The 13,553-nt window shown below is 33.7% G+C and overlaps 1 protein-coding gene across 3 annotated transcripts in view; it reads left to right on the top strand.

Annotated features, from left to right (window-relative positions):
* The first annotated feature begins 273 nt into the window (after positions 1-273).
* LOC111682108 (WW domain-binding protein 4) overlaps positions 274-13,553 on the top strand; it is a 42,312-nt gene continuing 29,032 nt past the window's right edge. The window contains exons 1-5 of one of the 3 annotated variants that reach the window (XM_023444016.2): positions 274-343; positions 411-483; positions 547-1,277; positions 1,343-1,597; positions 8,358-8,635. In XM_023444016.2, the coding sequence (XP_023299784.2) occupies positions 342-343; positions 411-483; positions 547-1,277; positions 1,343-1,562 (1,026 nt within the window). In that variant the 5' untranslated portion in view covers positions 274-341 and the 3' untranslated portion in view covers positions 1,563-1,597; positions 8,358-8,635. Of the gene's footprint in view, positions 344-410; positions 484-546; positions 1,278-1,342; positions 1,598-3,227; positions 3,369-8,357; positions 8,636-13,553 lie in introns of those variants that run through there. The other 2 variants (XM_046952113.1, XM_046952107.1) reach the window with 2 other exon arrangements.

Genomic DNA, 13,553 nt, shown 5'->3' with positions numbered 1-13,553 from the left:
CTATGGAATAGACTATAGACTAGACTATAGACTAGTTTTAAACATGGAAAATTATCTAATAAGATAATGACACAGGAAAATGAGGAAATTTCTAATTAATACGGTGCTGCCATCTATAGTTTACTTATATAACTATTTTAAATCTTTAACGTGCATTTTAGCTACCACTCACACACAAGTCTGGCCACTGCTTGCAATTGGCATTTCAAGTGGCAACATTATTACAACCATATGTTTTTCATTATTTATCTGGCAGCCAGTATTAAATTCACCACAGTTTTTGTTGACATTTGTTTAAGAACGAAATTAGTTTTATTTATTCCAATATTATTTTATGAAAAATGTAAGAAATATAAGCAATTTTATTACTATTATTATATTTATTTTAATTTACAATTTGATTACAACAGGGCGGACTACTGGAAATCAAATGAGCGTAAATATTGTGACTTTTGTAAATGCTGGATCAGTGACAATAAAGCGGTAAGGAAAACGTTTACTTATGAAGGAATTAAAATCTATTAATTCGTATTTTCTTTTGTACAGAGTATTTCCTTTCACGAAAATGGCAAGCGACATAAGCTGAATGTGGCGAAACGTATAACAGACATTAGTCGCAATAGCGAAAAGTCTGAACAGGAAAAACGTAAAATGGATGCTGAAATACGCAAAATGGAAGAGGCGGCTATGCGTTCCTATGCCCACGACATACACAGTAGAGGAGATTTGACTGCGCGCTCTATAAATGCTGTTATGACAGCCGGTGTTGGTCCTTCAACAAGTGCTGCGGTCGGTCCCCATACAGCTAGTAATAACTTTAAACAAGTTGATCCCATGCGTTTGGCTGGCAACTCAGATGATGAAGATGAAATGGGACCTCGGGTTGGCATACCGAAAGTTGATCATAGTGCAGTGCCCAATGCCTCACTATGGGTAGAAGGTGTTAATGATGAGGGCTATTCTTATTATTGGAATGTCAAGACTAATGAAAGTGTTTGGGAAGTACCAAAAGAAGGTTATCTCTCGTGGAAGGAATATCAACGTATTAATGATTTGGCTATCAAACAACAGGAAATACAAGAAGCCGAACAAGCTAAGAAGTTTCGTGAAAATGTCAATGAAGAAGTGGCACGTTACAATCGTGAACGTTTAAAAATGTTTAGACCACCAGTTAGCAAGCAAGAACAAAAAGCCGAAGAAGAACGCAAGGAAAGTTTTAAAACTGAAGAAGAAGCTAAAGCACCTGAAATTGGACAATGGCAAGTGGTGGAGAATAAGTAAGTTAAAACAATTTACAAATTATATCAAGATATAGAATTAATATGTTATATTTTAATTACAGACCTCCTGCAGCTCCAATTGATTTAGAATTACCAGCTATAAACAATTATTATGCTGCACCCGTTGTCTCAGATATACCTTATGAACCACCAGTTAAACGTTTTAAAGAGAAAACTATCGAAACGTTAGATGCAGAAGTTACCAACAATACGTCAACTTCTTTTAAGAAACGTAAATTTGCAGCGAAAGGAAATGCACGTAAACGTTTGGATAATGATTAATATATTCCAAAATATAAGAAGACTTTAGGCTTAAGGTAAGCTTTAGTTTAAATTATTATAAAAGAGTACAAATCAGAATAGTCCATTTATATTGAAAGTAATATAAACCGATTTTTGAGTGAAACCATAATTATTAGAGATAGACCGAAAACAGTGAAAGTATGTGAGTGAGTGAAAACATAAAAGTCCATTTATCTCCATAATTATAAAATATAGAGCGAAAACAATGAAAACTTGTGATCATCTTGATTCTAGGCGAAAAAGTAAATAAAATTAGCAAATTAAGATATTTTATAAAAGTTTTTTCTTATTAAAGATAACTCATGTTATCACTTTATTATCACTTAGAAAAAAGTGTTATATTTTATTTTGTGATAGCATAATACTTAATTAAATAGACTAAACAAATTTATAACAATTTCTTCATTTCATTAAAAATCAGCTTTTCAGCACTCACATCTTATCTTATGTTGAATTTTGTCATATTGTCATAACTTGCCTCCAGTTTATTTAAATCAAACAAAAAAAAATTGCCCCTGTTAGCCAATAAACTATCAAGTATTTATATTCTTTTATCTTTTTTCGTTTTTTAAATTTTAATGAGCCAGAAAATCGTATGTCGTAATTTATGGTCGCTAATAAATGCCACCAAGTTAGCGGCATTTTTATTATCATGACAATTAATCAGAAATTTTCTAAACAATTTGTTTATAATTTAGAATAAAAATTAATTAATTCTTAAAAGAATTGAAAATTATCTAAACGGCAGTATAAGTATGTGTAAAAACTAGTGTAGAAAATAATTCTTAGAAGTTTTTTTTTAAAGTAATATATCAAAGAATACATTTTATACTTTTAGTGATATGTGTGGTTTGGTTAAATTTTTACTCGGATATCTTTGATTATAAGGTGTTAATTTGGATAACCCGAAAAGTACATATCAGAATAGCAATAAACATTGAAAAAGTACAATTTTCAATTAAATTCTTCAAATCAATTCATAGATTGATTGTTAGATAGATAGATAGATAGATAGATAGATAGATAGATAGATAGATAGATAGATAGTTAGATAGATAGATAGATAGATAGATAGATAGATAGATAGATAGATAGATAGATAGATAGATAGATAGATAGATAGATAGATAGATAGATAGATAGATAGATAGATAGATAGATAGAAAAATAGATAGATAGATAGATAGATAGATAGATAGATAGATAAAAAGATAGATAGATAAAAAGATAGATAGATAGATAGATAGATAAATAAATAGTTAGATAAATAGTTAGATAAATAGTTAGATAGATAGATAGATAGATAGATAGATAGATAGATAGATAGATAGATAGATAGATAGATAGATAGATAGATAGATGGATAGATAGATAGATAGATAGATAGATAGATAGATAGATAGATAGATAGATAACTAACTAGCTAGTTAGTTAGTTAATTATTTTCTTACTTTGTGCTAAATACTCAAATTCCATTTCCCTACTACTCTGATTCGTATAATTGCCCAACACTATTGACATAACCACAGTCTCATGAAATTAAATGATAATTTGCTCATCTTTTGTTTTTCTCTCGCGTTTGAATAAAATTTTTAATTGTGTCTTTTTCCCCACTAAAACATAAACAAAATTTTTTGCTTTTAGTTCTTGTTGTTGCTGTGATTTTGGATTTTCTTTTTTTGGCTTTTTTCAAATTCCAATGCAGACACAATGGCAGACAAATTAATTGAAAAAAAAAACGAATTTATACGTGAAAGTTAATACATGGAAATTCTGAAAATTTTACATTTCTTAAATTTGTGTTTTTTTTTGCCTTTTTCTCATTATCTTTGTAGACGTAATTAGCGATTTTCTATGAAAACCGAACAATATTCACGTTTAAAAATATGTTCAAAAGTACGTTGGCCAAAGTGATATGAATTTGTTTTCTTAATGAAAAATAAAAAGAAAAATTAATTGATGTTTTTTTCTCGTTTTGTTTTTGGTTAAACAAATTATTGTTAATTAAGAGGAAATGACGGAAAGAACATATGTTTTTGGGTATCAAAGTTGGTGTTTAATTAAAAGGGGGAAATTAAATTGTTTAAATTAATGCCTTTGACTCTTGTCGAGAAGGCTTGTGGGTAATCCAGTAATGCGTTTTTCTAATTCGTTGGGACAAAAACTTCATATTTTAGGATATTAATCCATTAACACTAAAGTTAGAGCTTTAGGGACTTTAGATATTCGCACAGTTTAAGTTTTCAGGCATGGAGGTTGGTTTATTTAGCGTGGATTCAAAAAAAAACCTTTTTATCTTTCGAGAGAAAAGAGAGAAAACGGTCGGCGTATTAGTACACTTCGACCTAATCACTCTGGTTTCCTATACCGAACCAGTTTGTCGCATGAATATAGGAATCTATCTTCCGGATATCAACCTCCGATAGATCCGCTAAGTCATGCAGAAAATAGCTACCTAGCAGGTCCATTCTGTGATCAGTTAGGGCGGGGCAATGACAGAGTAAGTCAGCTGAAAGCTCCTTCAGAAGTCGTTACTGGGTAAGTTTAGTCTTCTTGCATGGATTCTGAAAGACCAGTGGCCAGTTACCACTGCCATTAAGTTCCGTAGATTAGCTCTCGGAATAAGGAAAAGGGCATATGATCTTTGTGGGTTGTAAGATTCCCATATGATCCTGCGCAAGCTAATATAGGTTCGATATGCTCTCTTGCAAACGAGGAACCTAATTTGGCAAGAGAGTCCGCGATGGTATTACCAGGGATTTGTTTATGTCCTGGAATCCAATACAGTCCTATTGTGGAATGTTTCGCCATCTCGTCAAGGGATGTCCGGCATTCTAGGACTATGTCGTGTAGACACCACTTAGAACCTTAACGGCTGCCTGGTTGTCGTTATAAATTCGAATATTGACACCGTATATTCGATAAAACCTGAGCCAGTTTGCAGCCCGTTTTATGGCTGATAGTTCAGCCTGAAGTACGCTACTTTGGTGAGAGAGCTTAAATGATACTTCCGTTCCCGAATGTGCTATGTTAAAGCCACTGCCTACACCGTGGTTTGATTTTGAGCCATCGGTGAAAACCTTATACGATCCGTCATGGAAGATTGTTTCTATCACATTTGGATCGTGTTGGATATTCACTGAAAAGCTTCTATCAAAAAATGGTTTGGCGATGCACTAGTCGATATTGTCAGAAATTTCTTGTAGACAATTGAGAATGGTAGAGTGACCTGACTGAATCATATGCAACATACCAATTGTATTGAGTCTAATGGCCGCTTTTAGGACAACATTATTAGATCAATAGGTAGCCATCCTATCATTACAAAGAGAGCCTTTGATGGGGTGGTGCGGAGGGCTCCCGTTATCAACAGAGCTGATGTACGAAGGATTCAACATAAAAAGACTCACTCTCATTTTGCTATTTATTCCATGGTCATGGTACGGATGATAACCGAGTTTAACAAGCAACCTAAATCCAAATTCTCAACCTGCATACACATTGCTATTAAAATTCATTTTTTGCACTTGGCTGAGTACAATTTTGTAGTTTAATTGTCCATACAGCAAGAGTCAATTAAAATTAATATAAGGGAAATCTGTGATAAATACTAGAGTTGAAAAAAAGAAAGCATAGAGCCAATGATCAAACTATATAAAAGATCATAATACAAACTTACGGATTTTAATTCTCAACTTCATAGAAGAGCAGGATCTAAAGCAAAACCCTCTAAGTAAAACTAAAGTTGTTTTTAACTTAATCCTTATGATATTAGAGAAAGAAATCTTAATAAAATCCTGGACTAAAGTAAAAATCTGTATAAAAGTTTACTCGTTTAAATGCTATCAATAACTTAACAGTCCTTAATCTCAACCATTTCGACGAAGAAGTTTATAATATGTCTTAATTTAAATTTCGTTGCTATGATTATTTATGATTATTCCTAATAGACATATGAACAGACGATTGCAAATGTACTATTTTTTTTTTCATTTTATATCATTATTTTTTCCTTTTGTTGTACAACATTAATTTTCATATTCAATGTGTGTGTGTGTGGGTTTTTTTTTGTTTCGCTCATAAATTTCTAGACAATGTAAAAAAAACTATTGTACTGTGATGATAATGACCGACCTCCTTCATTCTTTATCTCTAATCTAAACAAGATAAAGGAAAGAAAATCAAAATAGCATAAAAAAAAACAAATTGTATGAAAAGAAAAAAAAAACCAAAAACATACTGGACAACATTAGTAAATGTCTCGTATTACAGCTGCTGTGTGCACATACAATAAGAAAAATTCAAACAATTTATAAAATAGTTTTTTTCTTTTTCGTATTAATAACAATACTACGAATATTTTTCATAATTTTGTGTTGTGGGAGAAGACTCATGACGACGAAGACAACGTAGACAACTGCTGGCAAGAAGACTCCACAACCAATTTTGTTCGTAATTGTTGTGTCTTTCTATGCCCTATTAAATGGGTTAATATGATTTTCGTTGATAAACAGTCATGTGCACTGCATACATGTTGTGGGCGAACATGTTGTACATGTGACCAACTTTGTTGTTAGTTAGCACTATGGGCCTAGGTGTGGTGTTAATTTGTTTTGCCGACAAAAGTGTTTAGAGGCTTAAAGAAGAAAGTGTTTAGAGGCTTAAAAAAGAATTTAATTAGAATATAACATCAGATCCGAAAAAACACCTATGCCACTTTCGAGTCCGTTGTGTGCTCCGTACAATCTTTAGAATTGACATCGCTTACAAGAAAGTTTGATCTAGATTTGATGAAAACTTGGCAGTGTTCTGTCCGTCTGTTCTAAATTCGTTTGTATCCGTTTATCCAATTTAGTATAATGCAGTATGATCTCGTTTTGGGAAACTGCACTCTATAAAATCTATGTGTCTCTACCGATCATTTCATAATTACAAGTGGCTTTGCTGGATGCTCTCGCTCATGTTTTCCGACCTCGTTGTATTGAACATTTTCCCCTTCGTCATGGTATTGGAAGAATAAAGATTTATTCTTTGGTTTTGGTTTCGTTCGAAACTCGATAGATAGATAGATAGATAGATAGATAGATAGATAGATAAATAGATAGATAGATAGATAGATAGATAGATAGATAGATAGATAGATAGATAGATAAATAGATAGATAGATAGATAGATAGATAGATAGATAGATAGATAAATAGATAGATAGATAGATAGATAGATAGATAGATAGATTGATTGCTAGATAGATAGACGTCAGGTTTATTTCCTCTTGTTTTTCCCTTATAGAGTGCTATTTCAGAGTCGGCCGATATCCATATGGTGCAAAACATGCCTCTGGAAGACTATGCCTTTAATATACTTTGAGATCAGTGCAACAAAATTTCGGACAAATTTTGTTTATTTCCGATTTTTAACTATGCCTTTAAGGCTCTCTCACAGTCTAACAGTGTGTTATATTTAACCTGACCGTGGTATTTTACTTTAAGATCAGTGCAACAAAATTTCGGACAAATTCTGTATATGTCCAATTTTTAACCATCTAATATTACCCTTTTACATTGCTATCGTGTTCGCTTAAAGAGCCGTTCAACTTTAAGTTCTGCCTCATTTCTGATATCTCGATTCGATTGGGGAAATATAATGCAATGTTTCTAGAAGTTTGGCAGAGGTATTGCTCATATATTTGGTTCGAAAAAGTCCCATTGATCCTATCTTCTATGTAGTGTTTCCATTTTAAATCTCGCTCAAGGAGTACATCTTAGTACTGAGTCAACACTGAGACGTGTTCGATTGAGTTGTTCAAGTGAAAATGTTGGTTTTTTGACCGATCGGTTTGATTGCTTTCTGTAAAGGATACTTCACACGATCACACTTTGCGTACTTAAAGTCTATTGAAAAAGTAAAATGAAATTCCATCCGTATAACAAAAATGAGAATAACAGCTGCTTCACCTTTTTTGTACGTTTTTACATACAAATACATCCCTGATTTAATGTCATTTAAAAAAATGAAGAGAGCCATAAGATTGGCTCGTATTTTTTCTAAATGTGTGCTAGTTTCATTACCTTCGGCGTATAGAAGATCCCATCGGTACTCTTATACCCAAAAATTTTGACAGATCATATTACGTCTGTGCTTGTGTGATGCCGGCTTAATTGGACAATAACGGTCATTAGGAAATTCGGATGGAAATGTGATTATGATGAATGGTTAACGCTATTGAGATGGAAAAGGTTTTCTTTGCTTCGCAAAGTTGTGAATGTTATAAAAAGAAGTTATTTTTATATTTATAACTACTAAAGATGAAAAAGCATTTGTGAAGCCCTCCAAATCAACGTCATAGCCAAATATCCCTGGGTGGAAGGTGTTGAAATCGTGGTGATCAGTACTGAATACAATTCAATCGTTAAAAGTAGGAATTAGCAGACATAAAGCCGTAATGGCAACACTCTGCAAAATGTTGTAAGATGAAAATAGTGGAACATGGTCCCGTTTTGATGGATGTAGATTAATCTCACTGGAATAGGCTTCACTTCAGAACAGAGGATACGAAATTGGACTGATTCGTTTAGATGTTTTGCTGGGAAATATATAATGAATGATGACAAATGCACATGAAGTGTTTATAAGTTTCGAAACAGTTTCAAATTTTTAACTTGATTTAGTTTTAAGGTCTTAGTTTAAGTTTAATTTGTAGTTTCATTATTTATTCATTCTTTATATTTATGTATTTTAACTCTTATCGCATATTTTTCAAAACTTTATTTTTAGATTAATTAAACGAACAACATTTAATAGTCGTGTAGTATATGTAGGTTTGTACTATAACTATGAAAAGGCATATCTTTTCTTAAGATATGCATAAACGAAACTGATGCTATTTGGAAAAGACGCACAACTCAGTGGTGTTAATACAACGATGCTGCTTATTAACTATTTAGTAAAATTTAGTTATTTTTTTATGTAGAACTAAATGTGTCAATTTAATTTAAGATATTTTATTGTATTCCTTTAATAATAATAAATAATAATTGTGTAATCAAAGAAAACAACAATAATTTGCATTTTAATTACAACCCAGCAAAAACTTTCATTACCTAGTAAGCTAGAAAGTAATCATGAAATCACGTGGAAACTAATTACTCTTGGCGACGGGGTTCAAAAAATATGTTACCTAATATGTCATGTGATAGCTAGTTATTTTGTAAAAATGTAATCAGACGGGTCACTATTCTACAATGCGAGTCAGTCCCTCAAAACTTTCCTATATTGTGAAGTTTTAATCTTTCAAGTCTGACCGTTTTTTAAACGAATCTGTTGTATTCGCAACTCATTTTCAGCTAGCCAGTAGTATTGAGACAGGTTTCACATACGATCTGTTGTATTCGCAACTCATTTTCAGCTAGCCAGCAGTACGTTAGCGTTATGGATATTTGATTTTGTCACGAATCGGTTATTAGGACGCTTTGAGTTATCGTTTTTTTGCAGTGTAAAAATAATTTTCTTTTAAAGCGTTTATGCTGTATTTACCATCGCCTTTCAAGATCTTTTTGCTACAATTCGTAAACGAACTTCCCTGCTTTAAGATACGTCCTACAATTTGAGATTACTGCTTGAGTTATTTTGTAAGCTCTTGTTGGGTTTTACAACAATTTTCTGAACCGTACAATCTATATCATATCATATCATATCATATTTTTTTCCCATCGAAACGAGTGATTGCAATCCAAAGGAAAAAATGTACCTCTAGTTTGCGGTACTATAAACTGATAGTTTCCAATGAAATGATTTATCCCGGGGCCGTAACAGAGTAACTATCTTATCCAGTACCACGGGAAACGGTAGTCCATAGGGACAAAGTTTCAGATTTTGTCTTGTCTAGGAGGTCACTTCGTCGTGCAAGAATGAATGTGTTGGTTGACATTCTATGGGAGGGTTAGGTTGATAGGAGGATGTATACTACATCAAATCCGAAGAAATACACCTAGGCCACTATCGGGCCTGTTGTGCGCTCTTTATCATGAAAAAAAAAGGGAACTGAATGAGTTATTTTTCAGTGTTCAGAAACTCAGTTTTCTGAACGTAATTCCTAAGAATCTTCCGATCAGTGTTAGTCAGGAATGCTATTTCCGGAATAAAATCACTTCCAAGATACTTGTTCCTAACTTCGAGAATGCCTGGTAGTAGCAAAGAAAGTGGTCCAGAGTTTTACTGTCCTCTCTACATGCTCTACATACGTCTGAATCCGCACGTCCAATTTTGCATAGATGTGCTCGTAATCCTGTGTGTCCACTCAGAATACGTACCATCATACTAACTCTCATCAGGGGTAGAACCACGAAGATCCTATGGGGTGAATCTTCGTGGTTCTACCCACTGTTTCATTATTCCAAGAGGCCTTATGGGATTCTCTCACCCATATTTTATGTTCAGCTTTTGTTGCGTCAAATGGTTTTGCGTTTGTGAGGTTAACTGCCTCGAGCTCCCTTCCCTTTGAAGCTATTACATTCGCTTTTTCGTTACCGACTGCTCCCGAGTAGGCTGGTACGCATAAGACGTGAACCTTTCCTCTGGGATAGTATTCAGTTAACGCATTTTTACAAACCAATACGGTCTTAGATTTAGTTCTATTATCTGATATCACCCTAATTGACTTCTTTGACAAGCTTGGAAGCTTGTGTTATGATTTGGTAAACGGTGGTATATTTCTGCTTCTGAATCTTCAATATATAACCCCAGCGCTACTTTATCTTCCAATTTAGAGCCATTCGTGTAACAACGGATTCGGTTCTGTTAACAACAGACTTGTTGTAGAGTGTATTGCTTCGTAAGTAAGAACTTGTCTTTGGTTTATTTCTTGATTTGTATTTCGGTCTACATTTACGTCTCCAGGTGCTGTTACCAACAGAAAACACCTTATCAACGTGGTTTCGAGAGTAAGTGATGTTTTTCCTCTCGAAAGTTAAGCAATGGCGCAGCGATGATCAGAGATTAGATAACTATGTACTCGAGTAAAGTACTTGTACATGGACCGGCGAAATCATGTACAAAAAGCAACGATGGTGTGTCATCTCTAGGTTACCATGTGATTGATAAAGTTTCACCGTGAGCTAGGAGTTGTTATAGGATTGGATCGTATTAAATGTGTGCTGTATGCTGATCAGATGTCCACTAGAAGTATATTTTGATACTATCGATTGAAATCATATGTGCACAAAGAGTACTCTCTTTAACATCATTACTAGAACCTAATTTTCCCAGTTCCAATAAACTACATAAGAATAAATCTAAATATATATGTAAGTTTCACCATGTTGCCGAATAATGAATGTCGAGAGTTTTATGTGAGTACCTGACATGATGCCCTACGCCACGTGGTCTTTTTAATCTACTTAGTATACTTGACAACGGCCTACCATCGCCCCTAAATCCTTCAATGAAGAACTCAGGTGGAAATTTTTGTACATTGAATTTGAACAGTCCATGTACAAGCACTTTGCTGAAGTACTCGAGCAACCTAATATCTGACCATTGGATGACCTCTGTTGATTCGGCAACACCACCTAGAGACGTAATCGGTGGACCGAAGTACGAATCCAACAAATAAGCCGAGGACATTGTTCTTACTTACAGGGAACTCTGAACATATCTGGACAAGGAAGAAAAATTCAATGGTATCATTTGTATATGATACCTTTCATTCATCATACAACCCAGCACTCATCTCATTCTTATGCACATTCATGAGAGAAAAACATGCGTCACATTCATTATAGGTAGACGGGTGGGGTGAGGCCCGCCGTACCTCAATTTCATTGCGTACCATTTACAATTAATACCAATTAATTTCCAATGCTTAGTCCTACAGTCACTCCTCTGTGGGGTATCTGTTGTTTCGGCAACAGCACCGAACTTATCCCGAAATATTGACTTCTAACCGCCACTTACTCTTCCCGTGAATTTGGCTTTAAACCACAGCCACTACGTGGATCCCAAAGAAACCTCAACCAACTGACCAGCCAAGACATAGTCCTGCGGGCAACTGACCACTCGTAGTACCAGATTTCTATCTATGCAAGGACTAAGCCAGGCAGTAGACTGTAACCAATTTTTAGTCCCGGCCAGACTAGAGGTATTGGCCACCTCTTTATTGCAATAACACCAGGGTGAAGGCTTCACCAAGGTAACATGCCCCCGGGGGATGTAGCCAAATAATACAAGTTGGAATCAAAATTCTTAAAAGGACACTGCACTAAAGAAATACTTGTTTCATTTATTACCTAAACAACCCCACTGTACTCTATTGCCGCCTTACAAAACAAATTGTTCTTTCAACCCCCAAACGAAAAACCCGCTAAATACATATACGTACATACATATTTCTATGATGTGTATGTATGAGGGGTGTTGGGTTTGCTTCTGGTTCGATGACACGTTGGTTCGTTCGGTGGTTGCTTGCGACCTGGTTTGATACGATGTTATGTTTGCTTGTTGTGTTGTTCTTTAAATAAGAGCAGGAAATTAATGTTTATCGAGTTTCCTTTAGAACAGTTTGTTATTAGACGACTACTTTGCTGGTGATGATAACGGGATTATTTTTCTTTTGTAAAAAATCAATTTCAATAATACAAAAATTTTGTGGTCGTGTGGTGTAAAACAACAAAAATATTTAAACAATTTTGTGCATAAAATCTTAAAAAAACAAACAAACATAAAAGTGTAAGAAAATATACAAGATTAGCAGAGTGACAAAATATTATTTCTTTTTGATTTTTAAGTTTTTTTGTTGTTCTTTGTTTTTTTTTTGTCGGTTTTGTTGTTTATGTTTAAAAAGAGATTAAGACCAGATTAAGTTGGTATTACCACAACAACAACATAAATATAAATATAAATGAACGTGTTTGGTTTTCTTAATGAAATAATTTAATTTTCAAAAAATTCTTATCAAAACCTTAGCCCGTGGGTCACTTATACAGTTAAAATCAAATCATTAAACAACCAGCCGGCTTTTTATTAAAATCTATGAAATCAAATCAAAATCACATATTAAAGTGTTTAAAATTAAATTTTAAATTTAAAATTAAATAAAGCAGGAAGAAAAAATAAAGAAAGAATGAAAAAATCAATCAATTCTGCTTCAAAAATGTTTGTATTGTGTTTAGCATAAATTTGTCTATAACATGTTGGAACGGCAACAAAAAGGATATTCAAATATTTCTTACTACGACAACAACCACCACCACCACCATCAACCGCTTCACCACTACCAACAACAATAACAACAATACTACTGCTACAATAATTACGGTTATTTAGTCGAAGGTTTTCAAACATAATTTCTGGTTAGTATTTAAAAATTATATTATTTATACAAAATAAACTACAAATCTCCTTGAAGCCATGACATTTTTAACATTTGTCAAAATATCTCATTTAATTATATTTAAATTGTAGATACTTAACCTGTTGTCCTTTTAAATATAACGGTAATTATTAGTTTTATTCAAATTTACTATTTAAATTAAGATTCTAATAGCTGTAATTTATTGGAATGCAACTACAGTGGAACCGTGTTAAATTAAACTAGGAAACGTTTAGCATTAGAATGAGTTCTCTAAAAATTATTTCCTAATATAATTTAGTCCTTAAAGTGACTGTTTGGGATTTGATTAAACATCTAAAAGAGGTTTGGTTTGGTAGCGTATGAATGTCGAGAGTTTTACCGTGAGCACCTGCCTTGACGGCCTTATCTCACGGTGGTCTTTTTCATCCACTAAGTAGACTTAAGAACGGTCCACCATCGCCTCTTTTTCTTCAATGAAGAACTCAGGTACGACCCAAAGCCGAAGACATTGTTCTTACTCACAGGGACACACTGTGGTAATTCTGATATGAACATCATGCATCAGTCTTTTAACCGTCACTTACTCTATCCGCGAATTTGGGTTTAAACCACAGCCACTGGAG

This window comes from Lucilia cuprina, chromosome 2 (genome assembly GCF_022045245.1).
Source record: "Lucilia cuprina isolate Lc7/37 chromosome 2, ASM2204524v1, whole genome shotgun sequence".
Lineage (NCBI taxonomy): Eukaryota > Metazoa > Arthropoda > Insecta > Diptera > Calliphoridae > Lucilia > Lucilia cuprina.
The sequence above is the reverse complement of the archived record's forward strand: the minus strand, read 5'-3'. Positions and strand labels throughout refer to the sequence as shown.